The sequence below is a fragment of the Anthonomus grandis genome, chromosome 4 (genome assembly GCF_022605725.1).
Source record: "Anthonomus grandis grandis chromosome 4, icAntGran1.3, whole genome shotgun sequence".
NCBI classification, from domain to species: Eukaryota; Metazoa; Arthropoda; class Insecta; order Coleoptera; family Curculionidae; genus Anthonomus; species Anthonomus grandis.
This window is the reverse complement of record NC_065549.1, coordinates 23,131,327-23,152,159: the sequence shown is the minus strand read 5'-3', so window position 1 is coordinate 23,152,159 and position 20,833 is coordinate 23,131,327. Positions and strand designations below refer to the sequence as shown.

The window sequence follows — 20,833 nt, the reverse complement described above, 5'->3', positions numbered from 1 at the left end:
ATTGTTTTGATTTCTGAATAAAGGATTTACAGTTAAAAAAAAAAAGATACTTTAGCCTTTTCAGAACAGTGCTGTTTGTATTATTTGTATTATATTATTTATTGTATCATTAAATTTAATAAAAAGAAGTTTCGAAAATCGTAATAATATCAATTAGGTATTATTTATATTAAATCTGGTCTAATTTGATATTAAAAAAAATATAAGTTTACAAAAGCAAATTTCAAACTATTTAGTTAAGTATTTCAGAGGTGTGAAAGAAGTGGAAAGTGCTTCAGAGGTAGTTTTATGAAGAATGTATTATACTTATTTAACTCAATTCCTAATGTATTTAAGGATTTATTGATCATGGATTATTTAAAGTAATTCAAATGTAAGTCCCTAATTTTCTAAAATTCAGTCCTAATTATTTTAGCTTAACTAAAGTATTTAAAAACCCAAAAAAATATTCACAGCATTTAGGGACTTATCTGGATACTTAATTCAGTCCTTGTGAACAAGAAAAGTCAAAGAAAAGACAAACAAAGAAAAGTCAAGTGTTCAGCAGTTTCGAATTGCTTTGTAACATAACAATGATATTGGATTGCAAAATTGGGCAGTGGAATTTGTGAAGATGTCTAAAGTGTGTAAACAATTGTAAATATTTTTTGAAAAGGGATAAATCAGAAATAAAGAAGAAATATTGAAATATTTTTGTTAATAAAATTTACTAAATCAAATAATGTATTTTCTTTAATAAGGCCATCAGACAATTTTTTAAATTTATGTCAACAATTATTCAACAATAAAATCATTTAATGAACTTTATAATACTCTAAAAGTAAGTAATAATTTATACAAGTCAATTTATAAAATATTATTAGATAGAACAAAAACAATATATTAAACCTATATACCTGGCAGATTATAGCTATTTATGTATCAAGGGCATTGTAAGGACCATAATGCCCGGAAGGTGGAAATAGTAGGTTTCCGCCTGATGGGCATTAGAGTCTAACAATGCCCGTGGTGCATACAATGCTTTATGTCTCAAGGCAACAGTATGATCGGGAGTATAGCATATTTGGTATTTGGGAAGATGCCAACGCAATTGTTCAAATAACCGAAACCGTTCTAATGGCATATTTTCAGGAACTGGTAAGTTATTGATTTTATTTTAATAGGTACATATGTTTAACAAATTTTAATATTTTTAGTCGAAAAAATACAGTCCGAACTAAATACACCTCTCTCTGGACCAAGTATTCTACCCTAAGGTCTACGTTAATGGTCTATAAAAATATAGACATCTCGCAACACCATCGTCTCATATCTTTTTAAAAGTTAAGTCGAAGGGATATGTCCCGAAGAAGTCCAAAGTTTTGGAAGGTGAACAAATAATAACATTTATTAAGAAGGCTCCTGATGATATCTACTTGGTACACAAAGTCATATTGGTAATGAGTGTTTTTGGAGGTTTAAGACGAGATGAATTGGTCAAAATGACCATTGATGATATTGAAGATAGAGGAACGGAGGTCTTGGTTATAAAGGCACTAGAAACTAAAACTTCAATTTCAAAAAGTTTTACTATCATTGAAGAAGATCTAGGCGCTTTAAATTTAATAAAAAAGTACGCAGCATTAAGACCAGCTGAAATAAAGGAGCGAAGATTCATTCTTACCTATAGAAAGAATCGCTGTACAGTACAATCTGTTGGAAAAAATACCATAGGAAGCGTCCCAACATTGATCGCAAAATTTTTAAAACTGGATAATGCAGAAGCTTATACCGGCCACTGTTTGCGTCGCACATCGTCAACTTTACTTGTTGAGGCAGGTGCTTCGTTTGAAATGCTAAAACAACATGGGAAATGGAAAAGCTCTTCAGTAGCTGAAGGATATATAGAAGAAAGTATTTCAAGGATATATAGAAGAAGTAATTCTGGATAATGCAGAAGCTTATACCGGCCACTGTTTGCGTCACACATCGTCAACTTTACTTGTTGAGGCAGGTGCTTCGTTTGAAATGCTAAAACAACATGGGAAATGGAAAAGCTCTTTAGAAGCTGAAGGATAATTGAAGAAAGTATTTCATCCAAAGTTAAATTAGCCAAAATGATTGCCAATTCAGTTAATTCCGAGGTTAATTCCGTATCGACTATTGAAAATTCTTTAATGGACAATTTACAAACTATACAAAATAGCGTTAGTGCAGCCACCTCTACCATCACAAAAAACACCGACCATTCTATAGTGGGATCAGCTACATTTTCCGGGACATTTCAAAATTGTAATTTTTATTTTGGAAATAAAGTTTAATTTTTAGTATCCAAAGAAACATTATTTTTTGTATAAAATAGATGTTTATTCTTTATTATGAGAGAAATAAAATTGGATAAGCAATAAAATTTCCGGGCATTATCATAATGCCCGCTTATAATGTCCTAGGTGTGATAGCAGGTATTATTGCTACCATACCATATTCCGTTTCTAGGTATTATAAATCAATAATAGATAGGTAAAACATAAATAAATATTTATGGTTATTAATTAAGATTCTGATTTATAATAACCTTAAATAGGAGACTCAAAACCTTATTAGCAAATCATTAACAAAGCCTAATTATAAACCTCACCGTTTATTATTAACGTTAATTATTCATTTTATCTACAAAAACTAAACCGAGGTCTTTGTGAAAAAAAATTGTTTCTCAACTTCTGTGAGAGCCACTTTCTGTTTCTCTTTCTTTTACTCCTTCAAGGAAATCTTAAATTAATTTATTAATTTTATGATCTTTAAGTAATAACTATTCATAGGATTCACCAAGAATATTTCCGATTAGCTAAACGTGCCTTAGTCCCAAAATTGAAAAATCCCAAAAAGATAACAATACAGGGCGTTCAGGTTAAGGATGAGGTGCTTAGGGTCTCAGAAGCGGTAGACCAGGTCAGTTAAATTATAGAAAAATTTGGTATTTAAATAAATGCAATTCTAAAATTAAAAAAAACAGAATATTTTAAAAGCTAGACCGAAAAAGCATCACAATCACACTTCTACAGGATGACAATTTAAAAACTTGAAATAGCCATATATTAAGAAAGAAAAAGTGAATAAAAAAACGCTAAAAACAGTTTTTATAAAATGAAAAGAGGACAGAAATAAGCATGTTAACTCACCCTTATGCAACCGTTTGGATAGGGCGAGATACATCTCTAAAATCTTAAATAGAAAAGGGGTCGAGTAACACATCATCTAGAAGCTCTTAAAAAGTGCTTTCCAATAATACCATAGAAAGCCACATTTCATAAAATTTTTCTCTGTTTAGTAAGAAGAACAATAAATAAAAATACTGTTTTGTGATTTTTATTTTTATTTAATTAAATTTTAAAAGTGATTTCCATAATTTTGAAGACAATAATAAAGCCTACTTTCAAATTCTTGACGTATATTTACAAATGTTTCTCTGGATATAGATCTATTTGGCTTTGTCACTTTAAAATACGTAACTTACTTAACAGTTGTTATTTGTCGTACGGCTAACTACAAATAGAGGAATGACATTTTGTAAATTACTCTATGCTGGGTTGCTCTTGTGATTCAGGTTGCATTTTAAAAACCAGAGATTTTAGGTGACCCCACAAAAAAAAGTTAAAAGGTATTAGGTCCGGAAACCTAGGTCGCCATTTAAAAGGACCTCTTCTTCCAATCCACTGGTTAGGATAGTAGTAGGAGAGCCAGCGACATTCGACCCTACGTCATCGGGAATTGTGATAGGAATATTAACGGTCCGTCAATATGTCCTCATTTGTATGTGTGTTGATAAAATAACTTTTTGAGAAATCCTAAGTTTCAATTAAAAACACTCCCTCTGCACATATTCAAATAATACGTCAGTTATTTGCATTTGCTAAAATATTGCTCTATATAGAAATTAGCTAAAAATTATCAATTTTCGGAATTTCTATTGCAAATTATGCACATTTCACTTTTAAGTACAAGTTTATATTTCCGAAAAGTTTATGATAATGGGGGATCGAGGATAATTGTTTTTTAATGAGAAGATGAGAAGCGATCGTAACGGAGATTTAAAAAAAGATAAATATGCAACAAATTGACAAAAATCAATCATTTAAAAGTGGAAACATTCCGTGCTTCCATGTAAATACAATTTAAATAGCAGATATACTTTGCAATTAATCGGAAAAATGTGAATTCAATGAGTTGATTGAATTACAATGATCTTGGTATAGGATGGAGGCGACCGATAAAAACCGATCAACATCGCATTTGGCACACGAATTTCCACGGCACACATAATTATTCTTGATGTGCACATTCTAAGCTTCAATTTAAAAAAAAAATATTAAAATTCTTGATGATGTAAGCACAATAGTTACAAGCAACCCCTTTGCGCTCGGTCAACAGGGGTTCGGCGCAAGGAAGGGGGCGGCACACATATATCTCCTTAAAGTGCCACCTGTCCCCTTCAATGTCATGTACTTATTTATTTCATTCCTAAATACGTTACGAATCAAGATTTTCGTATTTTTCATTAATTAATTACACTAATTGGCATAGGATTTGCCCGGTCGACAAAGGTGTTCCATACTCGCCCGTGTCCAAGCTATGCACTGTTAATATTCCTATCACAATTCCTGATGACGTAGGGTCGAGTGTCGCTGGCCCTTAGACTATAGTGCTAATTCTAACCATTTCTTAAAGACCAATATTACCACATTCTAAACACATAATGAGGAGGTTCTCCATGCTGTTGGAATTATAGTAAGCGTTATTCTTAAGATAGATTTTTTTGTATGTTCCCTCAGATTTTCTAATTTCCGCACTACTAGTGCTCTGATAAACCTCTGTAGCATTTTAGCATACATTCTTTTTTTTGTTACTGCTTTTTCTAGTTTTAAATATTTTAAGTTTTCTGTAATAATTAGTAATTAAGGATTTACTTATATCGCAACATAAAAGGTGGCGTATTTTTCATAAGTTATCGAGTGCTATTAACACCCTCACTCAAAACATCTTTAACTTTTTTGTTTCTAATTTTATTTGATTTTTAATTTTTTTTTAATGTGAATTATATTCAGTAAAGGATAATGCTAAAAGAATTGTCCCAAATACCATGGAATACCAGAATCTAAAATAATGTGTTACTTACATTAGTATAATTACAAGTTTTGTACTTATAATTAGAGTCATTACTAGGTACATTAATTTAATGGTGATACTTTTTTAAGAAGTTTGCAAGCAAATCCTAAATTTAAGATGGGCACTGAAAGTCACTTGAAGATATGGTTGTCATTTAGTTAGCCAAAGCATCAGAGCTCTTTAACAGAAAAATGTAAGTACCAATATTGGGTAACTTTCATCTGCCTTCATTATGACTTTTATCATACTGGGATTTACTATGCAAGGATTTATATAATTTATTGTTTTTACTATTTATTTGTAAACTATATCTGTTCTGATTTATTTAATTATCAATATTGATCCATTTCTTTTTAGAAATTAAGATACTTTGGTAAGCCAGCTCTAAGAAAAATAAAGCATAATATAGCATAACAAAAAATGTGACTGAACATTCTTCATTTCCAGTTTTCTTACACTTAAATATTTTTTGCTTTTTACCTGTCTAATGTTAATCTGATTAAGAGACTAATCAACTAATAGTTTACATTTAATATATAAAAATATCTATTTTAATAATTTGTAACCTTAATACACCATATTTCATATTTTTTAAAGAGTAGAATTCTATAGTCTTTTATTTAAAGTATTTGTGTTGTTATTCTCTTCAATCTAATGACACTTTAAAATCTTTTGGGAAGAACTAACAAAACATGGTATTTATTATACAATACTTTATTTCTCAATCCCGTTATGTACAAATTTTCTCAATTTGAACTAAGTAACATTTAATGTTTTTGTGCTGCATAGTATTTTCTTAATTTTATCCAAAAAAAAACTTAAGGCGAATTTATCTTTAGGAAAAGAATAAGAAACAATATTTTCAAACATATATTTAACAAAAATAAAAAGGAAGCATGTGAATGGGTTATAAAGATCAATACATCTAGGGTGTCAATTTGACAACTTGAAAAAATACGTTTTAAATAACTTTTAGAGAGATTGGTGGAACTATGAAACCACTATATATTTATTATGACGATTTTTTTGTATGTAGATAAATACTACTCAAAAAGACCCTTAATTTAATTTATAGTAAAAGGGGGTACTTTAATTCGAATGTTAGGGTGGGAGGTGCTCACTCATTGACAAAAATATAACAGTTATTCTAAACCGCGTTTTTCCAACTCCTATTTTTTGTAAGATATTCAAAATAGACACCCTGTAAAAATAATTAGATATGCCTAGCATATTCTATAGAAAATAAAAATATATTCCTGGCATATATGAATATGCCTATAAGATATTCTGGGCATATGCATGCAATGGGTTTGTGCCGTCTGGGTGGGAACATCAGGAATTATCTTAATTTTAGAACTCCTTAACACAGTACAGCAGTTTTTCAAAGTTGGTTTAGCTTTGTTGCTGTAGAAATGTGAAATAGTTTGCCAGAATCTGTCAAAGAACATTCATTTTATACCTTTAAGAAATATATTAAAACAACGTTATTGAAAGAACAATCTGTGTGACGATTTATTCTCTGTTTGAGGATTGTGATAGTTTTTATAATAACGATTTATTTAACTATACACGTTTGGCGGTTAAAAAATTTCGAATATGATTTTTGCGTAATGTGTAAGAAGGAGAGGGAGTAGAGCGAGAACAAACTTGGCTCCACCCTGGGCGGCTATCGCGTCGTCGTTGCGCTCACAGAGAAAGTAAGAAGGGGTTTCCTGGGAAATGGTTGCGCTTATCAGTCCGGTTAAAGTTCGGTTGCAATTCCTCGCATATCTATGTTGTACGTGTTAGCCGATCATGTTTACAATTTATTTCAGCCTTTGGTACGAAGACGGATACAGTAATAAAATAAAAATGGTTTTCACTGTTGATCAAAAGATTAATATCATTAAATGGTATTGTCATGCAGATAGTGCAGAAGAAGTTGTTGGCCGTTTTATATTTGAATATCCTGATCAGCAAGTCCCTACTGCTAAAACAATTTATAATATCTAGCATAAGTTTAAGCAATCGGGATGTGTAAATCGGTGTGCAAAATGTTCTAGTGGCGATCAGGAACCTCGTCGAACACCTGACGCTAGGATTGAAAAGGAGGTCAAGGTGTGTACTTTTGTGGAAGTAAGTGAACCTTGTTCTAGCTCTCAAATTTCTGAAGAACTTGATATTCCAAGTCGTACAGTGCGTGATATTTTGAAAATAAATAAATACAAAGCCTATAAAATTAAAAACACTCAAGAAATTTTTCCAGAAGATCAAATAAAACGCTTGGAGTTTTGTGAAACCTTAAGAGAAAAAATTGATCAAAATGACGACTTCACAAGTAATATTTTATTTACAGACGAGTCATCTTTTTCTCTTCTAGGTCGACATAATTCTTCAGTCGTGAGATATTGGTCTCGGGAAAATCTACATTTGAGTGTACCATTACGAACTCAATACCCGTAAAAGGTAAATGTTTGGACTGGTATTTTAGCCAATCACATTGTAGGGCCTTTTTTTATTGATGGTACCTTAAACTCTGAGAGATATTTACTTTTTTTGCAACAAAATATTAACCCGCTGTACGAAACTTGGATGTTAATTTTGCGGAAATTTGATTTCAACAAGACGGATGTCCCACTCACAACGCTAGACAAGTACAGGACTATTTAACAAACACTTTTCCTGAAAGGCTTATTTCCACAAGAGGTACTATACCATGGCCTCCGCGATCTCCAGATCTGACGCCTTGCGGCTACTTCTTATGGGGCTATTTGACGGAAATTCTTTACCAACACCGACATGAAAGAGCCGTTAATTTGGACGAATTGTGACTTAGAATTATTAATATTTCTAGGTCCATTACACCTGAAATGTTAGCCAATGTACGTAGAGAATTTTACGACAGATTGGGATACTATGAGGCCCAACAAGGAGGTGTATTTGAACACATTATTAAATAATCCATTTAATTAGAATTATTATTTTGTTTAAGAGTTATTTTTCATTTTATTTTAGAATATTGTATTTAGTTTTCACCAAAGGTTTTTAAGATTTGAGCATATTAAAGTTGTTTTTTTGACTTGCGATTATGAGCACGTTAAAAAACAACATAAATTTTTATCTTTCCTGTGCGCGTAAAATTGCAATACTTCATTCGAGGCTAACCAACACCCACTCAAAGACAAGGCCTTAGTGCTTGGCGCGTGACGTCATCGATGTGGGCCACCGATTTTTAAAAACCAAGGGATTTCATATGCTAATATCTCAATATTTGGCTTATTTTAAAAATTGCTAGGAATAGAATAGAGTTCAGAAAACATTCAAAGGTATGTTTTAGTTCTGGTTAAATGTCAGGATAAATATTATGGTGTATTATTTAATGCAGACTCCCAACTCCCCTACATCTGCACCAAAATTCAACATATGTATTTAGTTATTTATAATAATTTTTTTAAACCATCAAGTAGTAAAAAATGTTATTATATACACATAAATACATATATTGACTTTAAAAGCTTAAAAAGCTTATCATATTCCAGTTCATGTAATTTTTTAATTGCAGAAAAAGAAGCACGTTTTTTCTTCGAAGTGTCAAAATCAGGAAAATTTAATTTTTGGTCTGGTTTAGAGTTAGTGAATTAGAATTAGTTTAATTTAGAGTTAGTGGTTTAGACTTAGTTTTAGTGAACTGTGTCAAATAGGTAAAATAAAATGGTCTCTGATTATCTATGGAATGAGGATAAACAATGCTAAGTTGGTCTGCAGTTGAAAAAAGACTCATGGCTTTCCCGTTAATGGCATTATTATCACTTATAACACAAAAAACTATGTACCTACCCAATCTCCTCTAAATTTTCAATAATTACTTAATAAAATTATGAAGTATGTCTGATGTAATTTTGGAGATGGGAGCTATGTGAACTACTTCCTTAAAGCTAGAATACAAACTGGTAATCATAAAAGTAAATGCCGAGGAAGCTAGAGACTTATTATTGACTGATGTTCCAGTGAGATTACCGCTTTTATAGTCCATGTAAGGGTCAATATGAATTTCATCAAAAAGTAGTGTCACAAATCTCTCATGATCCTTTAGTAAACTAAACACATTTCGGGCATAAGTTAAAAACATTTTTTTTCAAAAAAACAATTTTTTTCATCTATGTGGGGATCGGTCATGTGTTTGGTACAAATACCCATTATAGTTTGAGGATGTGGTAAAATTAGGGATCCATAATCTCTTAAATACTTGTACACATGAGGACTAATAGTATAGATTATAGAAGTCAAAATTATTGTACTACATACTTGAATATCTGTACCTTTCCTTTGCAGTTGTAAGCAAAGCTAATTGTTCACAAATAAAATCTAAAGCATGCACTATTTTGTTGTCTTCAATGTTTTTAAAACTTTTTAGTATGTTTGACATGATCGAGAATAGTATTGCCAAGGGTATTGGTAGCAGTCTCGGTAGCAGTATTTGGATTTAAGTCACAGTCAGGGTTGTCATTATTGGAAACATTTTCCTCCAAAGGCAGGGTAATAATAGTAAGGTCTATTGCTTCAAGTATTGCATTTAAATCATCTAAACTATGGGAAGTATATGGAGTTTTAAATTTTGATGTTAAAACACAAACTGGCTCGCTATATAAGTTTCAACATTTAAATTAAAATTAAAAACAATTGGATCAAACATGGACCAGGTGTGTATTCAATTTTAAAAATTGTTAGCTTTTTGCTGTCTTGAGACTCACTGTGAGCAGTAAACCAATCTTTCGGTAGTTTAAAAGCAGAAAATTTTTCAGTAAACTCTTCAAAACTGTCAAAATGATTTTGTTTCTCATGCTCGCCAAAGTCAATTTTGCCTAATTTAAGGGCTTTGCTAAATTCAACTAGTCAATATTTTTACCTTTCATCTTTACTTGGCTTTACCCATTTTCGCCTTAGATTAAGATCCTTAGGAAAACCGAAGACATGCACTTTAGGTACACACTTTTGAGGCATATTTACACTATGGTATTAACTACAAGCTGAACTAGGAGAAAAACATTAAATTAAACACGAACTAAAGTATTAAAGTCTGATATAAACAAATAAATCCGCGGCGCACTGGAGAACCGGTTTTTCCGAGTATTTTTATAGTCCGAAAATTGATTTAAAATTTAAATTAAAAATTTAAAAGAACGATTTTGCGATTTAAAAGTACGCGAAGACTTTACATAAACATAACATACACATTTCGCGGAAATAAGCAGTTCCGATTTTAGAAAAAAACACAAAATGAGCTAATGGCTGTTATGAATAACACTTGAGTTGAAACTCCAAGTATGTACTCATGAGCATGAGCATGAAGTGCTGGTTTGTTCTCCGTTTTATATGAATAAAAATAATTCGCTGAGAGGAGTATGTGCTCCGAATACATAAAGTAGATACTCGATATTTCCAAACAAGTCTGCACCTGAAAAAACACTAAATAAACAAGTGCCGCGTTTCGCATATTCGTGTATTAGTATAAATTCAAGTATCAGTGTGCAATGAGTGAAAGTGAAGAAGAAACTGAAGTCTGCGAATCCCAAATGGGATTTGTAAACATGCTACGTGATAATCCCATACTTTTATCCAAGTCACAAACACCAGCTATCCGAAAGTCAAAAAGCCAAGCAATAGAACTGATTAACAAACAGTGGAAGCTGAATTCCGGGTCACAAATAACGACAAGTCAAATGTGCAAAAAAACTAATAATATGAAATCCAGACTCAAGAAAAAGACTGTCATAAACAGGACTGGAAATAAGAAAATTGTGCTGCAGGATTGGGAAAAGATTTTGTTGGAAATCATGAAAGGCAACACAAATCCAGTACTTGCAAAAGTTCCAGGTAAATTAATTAATATCTTCTTCATAAGTAACTTTATTTAAATTACCATATATATTAGTGAACCTATCTAAAGTTTGCTATTATTTATTATTTTGTGAAAATTGAATGATTTATAAAGTTATGTTGTTTATAATAATTAATTACTTATTGTTTAACATTTGATCAAGTATTTTAGACAGACATTTTTGTAGCTTAGAAACAAAAAAAAGTATTATACAATATTATTTACGAAACTTTATCACTTGTCCATTTTTTAATATAGAAACTGTATGAATATTTACTTAATTTTTCATTTTAGGAGCATTATCCGTCGGCATACAACAAAGAGAGACGAAAATCGGCCATGAAGATACAATCCCTAGGCAATCAACTTCTGCTTCTGAAACGAGTGCAGCAAATGATGATGCTATTAGTACAGTACAACATGCACCTAAAAAAAAGAAACATAATAAAGGTAGTCCTCTCGAAGAATATGAAACAAACGTTACTAAACAACTCTCGAATAACGAACTACAAAGACTAGTTTTACTGAAACAACTGAGAGTTTTAGAAATGAAAGAGGAAAAACTCAAGAGACAGCTTAACAGAGATGTTGATGAACAATCTAATTCAAGCAATAATAATATCATTCAAGCTGACAATGGACAAGCATATTTCAAATTATAATGTGTTAATACTTTTTAGAATCACTTACGAAATAAAGAATTCTAACATGTGACAAAAACATTTTTCTAAAGTGTTAATAATAAAAATGATAAATAAGTTCTTTCCACGCTTTACTTACTTCAAGCGAGAGCAAGAATGACATCTGCTAACTCAGATCGCCTCTGTTGCCCGCTTCTTCTAATATTATTATTATCCAACTCCTCTTCTGCCGGATACGCAAGTGGGATATCTTCTAATGGGAGCTCCATAGGATCTAGCTCATCTTTTAAATATTTTGCTACATTGTGTAATATACAACAGCATATGACAAATTTTGGAACTTTTTCTATGAATACCCGCACTTTATATTGTAGCATCGGAAATCGTTGTTTTAGTTGACCAAAACATCTTTCAATTATTACACGTTCCTTTGTAAATAAATTATTATAAGCACGTTCTTGTGGTGTATTAGGATTTCTAAAAGGTACCATTAGCCACGGTGCTATACCATATCCTTCATCTCCTAAGAGTAGTGCTTGCGACCTATGAAAATCATTCCTCGCAATATTTGAAATTTCTGAATTGCTCCAAATTCGTGAATCGTGAACAGATCCTGGCCATGAAGCGTCTACACTTGTAAACCACTCATCTGAATTACATGTGGCTTGGACATTAATGCTGTGATATCCTTTGCGATTAATGTATTCATCGCTATGAATAGGTGGCTTTTTTATTTTTATGTGGGTACAGTCTATCACGCCCAATGCACAAGGAAAAGAATAATTTGATTGCCACTTTTGTTTCGCCTCTATTATGTCGGCAGCAGTGTGAGGAAATTTTATCCACAGACCACATTTTTCTATTAGCTTCTCAGTAACTTCCGTCACTACTTTTGAGACAGAACTTTGATGAACACCAACATCTTCTCCTACTCCTGATTGGAAACCCGGATCACCAACGTATCTCAAAAATATTTTCATTTTATCAATGTTATTTATAGCACCACCTCTTCTTTCTCCAGATTCTGTACCCAAAAAGTGATTTGATATCCACTCTACATGTTCTCTAGTAAATCGATATAACACTTTAAAATCACGATCACAGGTACGCCTTCTAGGTTTGTAATATTTTGTAGAACGCAAATTAAGAATGAACTCAGCCATAGTTCTGCCGTAGACAAACTGAAGTCTGCTATATATCAGACTCCAAAATTGTGGAGTACATTCTCCTTCCGAGGAGCATCAACAAATTTTTATTCATAGGAAAACTGAGAATGAACTCACAGCAAATTATACATAAGAATACCTACTCAAGTGGAGCATCTGCTCCCTATTTTTATTCATATGACATGGAGTATTTGCTCCAAATTCATGAGTAGATACTAAATGCTCATTTTTATTCATACGACCCAATGTTTACTGCGGATCTCGTCAGAAATACCGGCAACCACAGAAGATAAATATAAAGAACCTAACCTCTCGTTTCATCAGGTGGCACAACTAGTAGATGCGCAGTTGTCAGATTTATATAGAAAGAACTCCTATTGGCAAGTAACAAGGCATTAAGTAGATAAATGATAAAATTTGAAAAAATGAAAGTTTAAATTATAAAAAGAGAAATAAGGATGAACTCTTTTTTTAACTAAGTTGTAAAGTAAGACGAGTTAAAGATATAGATTTAATTATTTTAAGATAGTAATAGAGCATCCTAACGTTCACGTCAATCTGCAAAGTCTGGCAGCGTTGCAGGCAGCCTTCCGCGGACGAACAACGGCAGCGTCAACAGCTGAATTCACCCGATAAGCAACCCGAAGTGCATGGCCCAAACGCGTGACGTCACGAGCAAAATTTTTTTGAGTGCTTTGTCCTTTTGTAGAGGTGTTAATGGGCTAACCCACCTATCTCCAAGCGCTAAACATCACTGCGAGCAAGCCGAAAATATATTCACATTGCGAGCGGTACGGAGAATCGGCGTCGCTATCGGTGGGAAGTTACCGATGCAGTCGTTCTGTGTCTACTCTATATCTGTTAGGTCTAATATAATAAAACTCAATCCGTAAGATTCAACTCGCCAAACGTGTATATTAGTTAGGCATGGCGAATCAGATGTACAAGTAATGTCAGTCCTTTTTAGGGCCTTTTCTTATTTACAGGTTGAAGTAAATAAGAACAATATACTGCCATACATATATTATACTAAAAAACTACATATTTAATATTATTTAAAAAAAAAACCTGTCATTAACCTCTTTACATTTTCCTTCGCTAGTATTTCAATTTTTAATGAGATTCCTAATTACACCTGGGTTTAATATTAATTCTTTAAAGGGGTTATCGATCCATTTTATGAGCCATTGTTGCCGTCTGTAAGTTACTTGAAACTTTTTTATATTCTCAAAAAAGTAGCCTAGTAGGTTGCAAGCTAGAGGCTTAACCTGGATGGCTAAAATAAAATGATGAATAATTCTTAGATAATGTCAGATTTAATAAGCTAGAACCGAATGAACTTGCTATTGATTATTCTCTCCCAAATAGAAAATCTATCCTATAAATCGGACTATCTGACAGCTTTTGGATTTTTCAGCACCTACACATGGTTGTTTTTGAAATTATTTAAATTATCTCCAGTATATTAGGTCTTATTGGTATATAGATCGCCATAAATGTTTCTTCTAATCTATTTATCAAATACTTATTAGTATATTCGAATCTTTTCTTATTTGCACTTTCTGTATTCTAAATGTGCTCTTCTGTATGAGTTGACCACTTTTCTCTAGGTTTTTGGAGTTTCTAGTCTTACTGGTTGATCGATAGTATTGAAAACTCCATTTTCACATAGAAGGCTTGGATATCCTATCGAAAAACCTTCTAATATTCATCATATAATTAAATGAATATTACAAAAACCCAAATTTATATTCATCTTAAATTAAAATACAATGACTTATTAATCATAATAATTTGTTTTACAAAATAACAAAAAAAAAATAACAAGATAAGGAGTAGTTAAAAAAATAAGTAGTAAAAGTTATTATCTGAAGATCCAAAAATATATAAATATATCATAATTTAGTGGTCAGTGTGGTAACTTTAATTAGAATAATCGATGTGTAATTAAGAATCCACTACTTCTAATTTAAAAACATATCTTCACATTGCTACTTACGGTTTGATTTTAAAAATCTCTCTCTCTGAATCCCTTTCCACAATGAACGAGTGATAAGTGAATAGGTAACTATTAGGACAAACAATGGCAGTATCATTAAAACAACATCTAAGAAAAGATTGTAGGCTTTTTCACAATTCATTGATGGCCAGTTCTCTCTGCATTTATGGTTTCCTAAAAATTATTTATTTTCATAATATTTTTAATCTACTTAATTAAGTAAAATAGTACCTTGTCTGGTCGGCTTTAACTCACTTAAGATTGCAATTGGTAACATACAAATAAAGCTGCCTATCCAAATAGCGAAGATTGTCTTATATGCGTGGCTAAGAGTTTGCCAGGCTAATGATCGTAGTGGATGGCAAATTGCATAATATCTTTCTACGGATATCGCCACCAGAGTCCATGCTCCGACTGATACTGAACAAGCTATAATAAAAATAACAAGTTTTAGGAAATGAAAGCAACATAAAGTAAAATATTATTTATATATTTATAAGATGCTGAACAGGCAACAAAATAAAATCTTAAATATAAAGGTGTAATAATTGTTTTTTTAATAATTATAATATTTGCACCTATATGTGTTTATATCTAAGGTAATAAAAAAAAGGGCAAGCTTTTTTGTATTAGAATCTGTTTCGACTCGATTTTATGAGAAGTATCATTTTCAGTAGCAATAATTTAAGTGCAGTAAAACTTTAAATTTGGCTGAAAACAAAAGTTTTGCCTTAATAGTACACCGAACTAGCTCGGTAACTAAGAAATTAAGTTACTGTCTCTTCTTAAGATGCTAGAAATTCGAAGAAAACGTTGGCTTGATATATCTACATTTCAATAAAATTTTATTTATTTATTAGGTCACGATTTAAGAAAAATAAATAAATACAGTTTACGTAGCATTTTATAAGGAACACAAAAATGGTAAAAGAAATACGGGTTACCACCTAAAATATTAGGGGCAGGTGCACAGGAGATCAGGGGGTTAAAAGTAACACGACAACAAATGCCTCAAAAATTGCCCCCCTTGATATGTAAATTGACGTATTTCGGCTAATTTTCATACTATCTTTGCTTGAGGCAATATTAAGTGCTGCTCGTTTTCAAATTGTCACCCTACATGTTTTTTAAGACACAAACTTTTTAATGACTTTCATAAACTTTAAAATACATTTTATATCATCAACACATTTAGTCCCTTAAACTAGATTTCAATTTTTATATTTTAGGGTGCTAAGTTCACAATTTTTTGAAATTTAAATCTTGGCCTATTAATATTATACAGGGTGTCCGGGAAGAGGAGGCCAATCCGCCGGCCACATATAAAGTGGACCAAAATAATGCGACTTTCGTTATGCCATTTTTGATTTTGGCGCTCGGTATTCAATATACAGGGCGTCAAAATGAGAAATACAAAATCGTTTTTTTTTAAGTAAGTCAAGTGTTTCATAAGATAATAAATTAAAATTTGGTGTGAGGGAGTTTTTTTGAAAGGAGAAATTGAAGTCCGTTCACGGATTTGCTATACCTTGCAGAGGACGCCACCTGCGGTATATTGCATGTGTTAAAAATACCAACACTTTTTTACGTACCGTCAAAGTGATAAATTTAAATGCTTCTGATGCTCTTGACAAACATTTCAATTACTCCTAAAATTGATCTAAATTTTTAATTACATATTTGTATTTGGTGTGTTTTCTTACAACTTATAAAACTATAATGGCTTATAGACCAAGAAATGTACCCTTTTCTAAAATGGCAGATATGGTTTTGATGTTTGGTAATTTTAAATATTATTGTAAACAGTAAATATCCAGTCAACTCTCAACTAGGAAAATGCGACTCCAATGCTAGTTTAGCCGCTAGACGCTATGGCCAGACATTCCCAAACTGATTTCATCCCAAAATAAAATATTTTTTACATTTGATTAAGCGCCTAAGGGAGACTGGAAGTTTCAGCGAAAGACGGAAGTTCAACCAGAGCAAGAGGAAGAAATTTTAAGAATTGTCGAAGAACCACCAAACATTAATACTAGGGTTTTGGCTGAACGGGTGGGAAATATTGAGAAAACCGAGACACATAATATTTTATGGACTTAACAACTTTACCCATTTCATCTTTAAAAAGTACAGGGTCTATTACCCGACGATCCCGAGGCAAGACTTGCTTTTTGTAGATGAAAGTGTGAAATGAATAATAGAAGTGTGTATTTTATAAGGGCGATTCTGTTTACTGACGAAGCCTTGTTTACGAGAAACGACATCACAGATATCCATAACGCACACATATCGGCTGAAAAGAATCCTAGGGCCATAGTTAAGATACATCATCAAGTAAATTTTAAAGTTAATGTGTGGACATATGTTGTAGATAACTTTCTTTTAGGACCTGTCATTTTACCAGGTAATTTGATTGTTGATTCATTTCTGTTATTTCTACAAGAAATACTGCCCGATTTGCTTCTCAATTTAAGGCAAAATCTTTGGTTTCAACTCGACGGTACTCCAGCTCATTTTGCTATAAATGTGACTAAAATCAATTGTTCGCTCAGTTGATTGGTCGGGGTCGAGATACTCCTGTTCCGTGGCCACCCCGTTCGCCCGACCTTACACCTTTGGATTTTTCAGTCTGGGGATGTATGAAAGACTTTGTGTATATCGTTCCGATTTTAAACGAGGATCATGTAAGGGAAAGAATCATTGCAGCTGGAGAGCATATCAGGTTAAAACTAAATATTTTTTGAAGCCTAAGATTTTCTTTAATAAAGAGGGCTCGTTTGTATATACCAATAAATGGAGGCCACGTAGATCAAATAATTTAGGGTCATTATTCTATGATTTTTATTATAATAAGTAATTTAGCTATAATTTATAAAACATAATTTACGTTTATCTTCTTAACTTGTTAAAATGTATCTGATTTTAAAATTAAGATATCTAATAAACGGATTCTCAGGACGACATTTATTAAGACTTTTTTTACAAGAAAAGATTGGACAATTAGAATTATTTACTAGAAATTTATTATACGTGGATACAAAAAAATCTTTGGTAATTTTAAAGAAAGAAAGAAAGAAAGAAAGAAAATGTGCTATATTACGTAAAAATAATCTTGTGTACAAGCATCCTACAAGTTAAGAAAAACAAAACAAAAATACAATTTCAAAAATAGACAAAACAATGAACAAAATTAAACACAAGAAGACAAAACTTTTTGAACATACTTGAATTAAAGATAACTAAATGAAAGAATCAATTACTAAATAAAGGTAAACTTGTTGACAAAACTAGAGAAGAAAAAAGGAGAAAAAAAACTCTCCAACATGTCCAAGGTCATAAAAATCATTAAAAAAGTCATCCAGGTTATAATATGCCTTAGCCAATAAAAGCGTTTTTAATTCTCTTTTAAATTTCTTAACATCCGATATCTAACACATAGAGGAACATGATTGTACATTTTTTTACTTATGTAAATTAATGAGTTTTTGGTAAGGGAAGACGTAGGAATAGGTAGGAGAACATCATTTACACGACGAGTCAAATGGCCAGTGTCAGAGGGTAGTTTGGGAATTTTGTGAATAAGAGCAGCTGTTTCTAAGATAAAGAGTGAAAAAAGAGTTAGGATTTTTTCAGAAATGAAAAGAGGTTTGCAAGAATCTCTTAACTTAGCAGAACACAGGTATCTAACTGCTTTTTTTTAAATAACAAAGACAATGTTAAGTAGCCCCTTATTAGTTAAACCCCAAAAAGGCAAGCCATACCGAATATGAGATTCAATAGGTGAAAAGTACACTGAACATGCAACCACCCCTCCCAGCTCTTGTTTTGCAAAACATCCAGAAGATAATTTCCCAGCTAAATGTAAAATATGATCTTCAAACCGACGGCGACCATCAATGGTAATTATTAGGAACTTGCAGCAGTCTTTATTTTGCAAGAGGGAATTTTCGTCAAACATCAGACCCTGAACATCGCACTTAAACCCCATAAAAGACGTCTTTCTTACATTAAACACGACCCTGTTGGAAGCACACCACCCTGATAAAATCTGAAGGTCTTCAAGGATACAAGTCTTAATATAATCAGAATTTTTATGGCTTCATATTATGGTGGTATCATCAGCAAATTGAACAACCTTGCCCTGCAGTTTCAATGAACTCAAGTCATCCACATACAGTAAAAATAACAGTAGAAACACTGAGTCAACACTGAACCCTGGGGAACGCCGCATTTTAGGGATCTAGAAGCAGACAAACGCCCAGACACTGTAACCTTCTGAGTACGATTTGATAGATAAGACTCAAGCCATCGCAACGCTACGCCCCTAAAACCATATTTATCGAGCTTAGATAACAGTCCATGCTCCACACAGTCAAATGACTTTGGATAGATCACAAAACACTACCACCGATGACTCTCCAGAATTCAAGGACACATAGCCGCTCTCCAAAAAGCTAAAAACAGCATCATGAGTCCCTTTACCGGCTTGAAATTCAAACTGATTTGCAGACAAAATGCCATTATGATGTAAAAAGTACAAAATTCTGCTTTTTGCAAGTTTTTCAACTATCTTAGAGAGGGTAGACAAAATAGAAATGGGATGGAAATTACAAGCCTGATTCAAATCTCCACCCTTATGAAGAGGGATAACCACTGCCTCTTTTAAACATGAAGGAAAAATACCAATATGTAAAGAATTGTTTATGGCAGAGACTAAAGCATTTAAGGCTGAATCAGGCAAAAAGAGTAACAACCTCGAAGATATCCCATCAGCTCCAGATGATTTATGGTTTTTTAGGCGTTTTATTTCATTTTTTACTTCGGTAAGATCGACAGAATGAAAGAAAAATGAATGCTCAACCGACACTTGTTGAAGATAGTGTAAAGGGATCAATGTTACTACGAATGCCCTTGAGCAAGATATTAGGTATATTATAACAATGACAATCGTTTAAAATGTCAGGTCTTAACTCCGGTTCAGATACTTTTCTATGGCAATATCTAAAATCAATAATAATCGACCAACACTCTCTTTGCCTATTTGATGACATATTTAAGCGATCCCTATAATAATTAGATTTTGCTGCTTTAATTGTCTTTCTGTACAGACTACGGTATTTCTGATTATATACAAGGATGTTTTCATTTGTGGTATATTTGCACAATTTAGTCAAAAAACGGAGGTTTTTAGCTGAAATTCTAAGGCCTCTTGTAATCCATGGTTTCCGTTTCTTAGTTTTAAGCCTCATTTTAGAAAAGCACTGATTGCTCTTATCACACAAAACTTGAAAAAATAAATTAAGTGGGTCAGAAGCCGTTTCAAGTGCATGCCAATTTACCGAAGCTGTAGCAGCAGAAAAAGCATTGACATTTCTCCTGCTGAAAATTCTTCCCATATAATGAGATGTAGATAATACAGTATTATATAGCATTTTAGCAAGAATACCTTCATGGTCGGAAATACCAGATGGGAGTACTGTGCATAAAACAAAATTTGTACAGAAATAGTCAATTGTAGTTGCAGATGAAGAAGTTATTTGTGTGGGAGAAAGAACGTGCATTTTCAAGTCGTAAGAATTTAAAATACTTAAAAGAGAAGTACGGGGCAAGGTTTCATCAGTGTAGTTGATATTAAAGTCACCAGCCACTATAACCTTAGAGTATAGGGACAACTGGGATAAAAGAGAATCAAGTTTGTCCAGAAACATAGCAATATCTCCTGTAGGTGGCCTATAAACACAAAGAATATATAAATTAAAACGCTTACAAAAAGAAAGAGAGAATTCAAAAACATTCTCTAACAGAAGATTATCATACTTATCAATATTACAAAAAATCGTTTCAATTGTTTGCCTAGCCAAGATCATTGTTCCTCCATGTATAGATTGTTGACGACAAAAATTTGATATAGAAACATAATCAGATATTAAAAAACATTCACTAGGCCTCAACCAGTGCTCAGTCAGAAGTACAATATCAGGAAAATTACATGTGTCCAGCAAAAGATGAAGCTCATCCATCTTGTTTC

At 32.3% G+C, this 20,833-nt stretch overlaps 1 protein-coding gene across 3 annotated transcripts in view; it reads right to left on the bottom strand.

Moving 5' to 3' along the window:
• Positions 1-20,833, bottom strand: part of LOC126735358 (cholecystokinin receptor type A-like) — a 154,046-nt gene that overhangs the window by 13,910 nt on the left and 119,303 nt on the right. For all 3 annotated transcript variants that reach the window (XM_050439322.1, XM_050439324.1, XM_050439323.1), the window contains 2 exons: positions 15,037-15,234; positions 14,806-14,979 (listed from right to left, as the gene is read on the bottom strand). In XM_050439322.1, the coding sequence (XP_050295279.1) occupies positions 14,806-14,979; positions 15,037-15,234 (372 nt within the window). The remainder of the gene's footprint in view (positions 1-14,805; positions 14,980-15,036; positions 15,235-20,833) is intronic.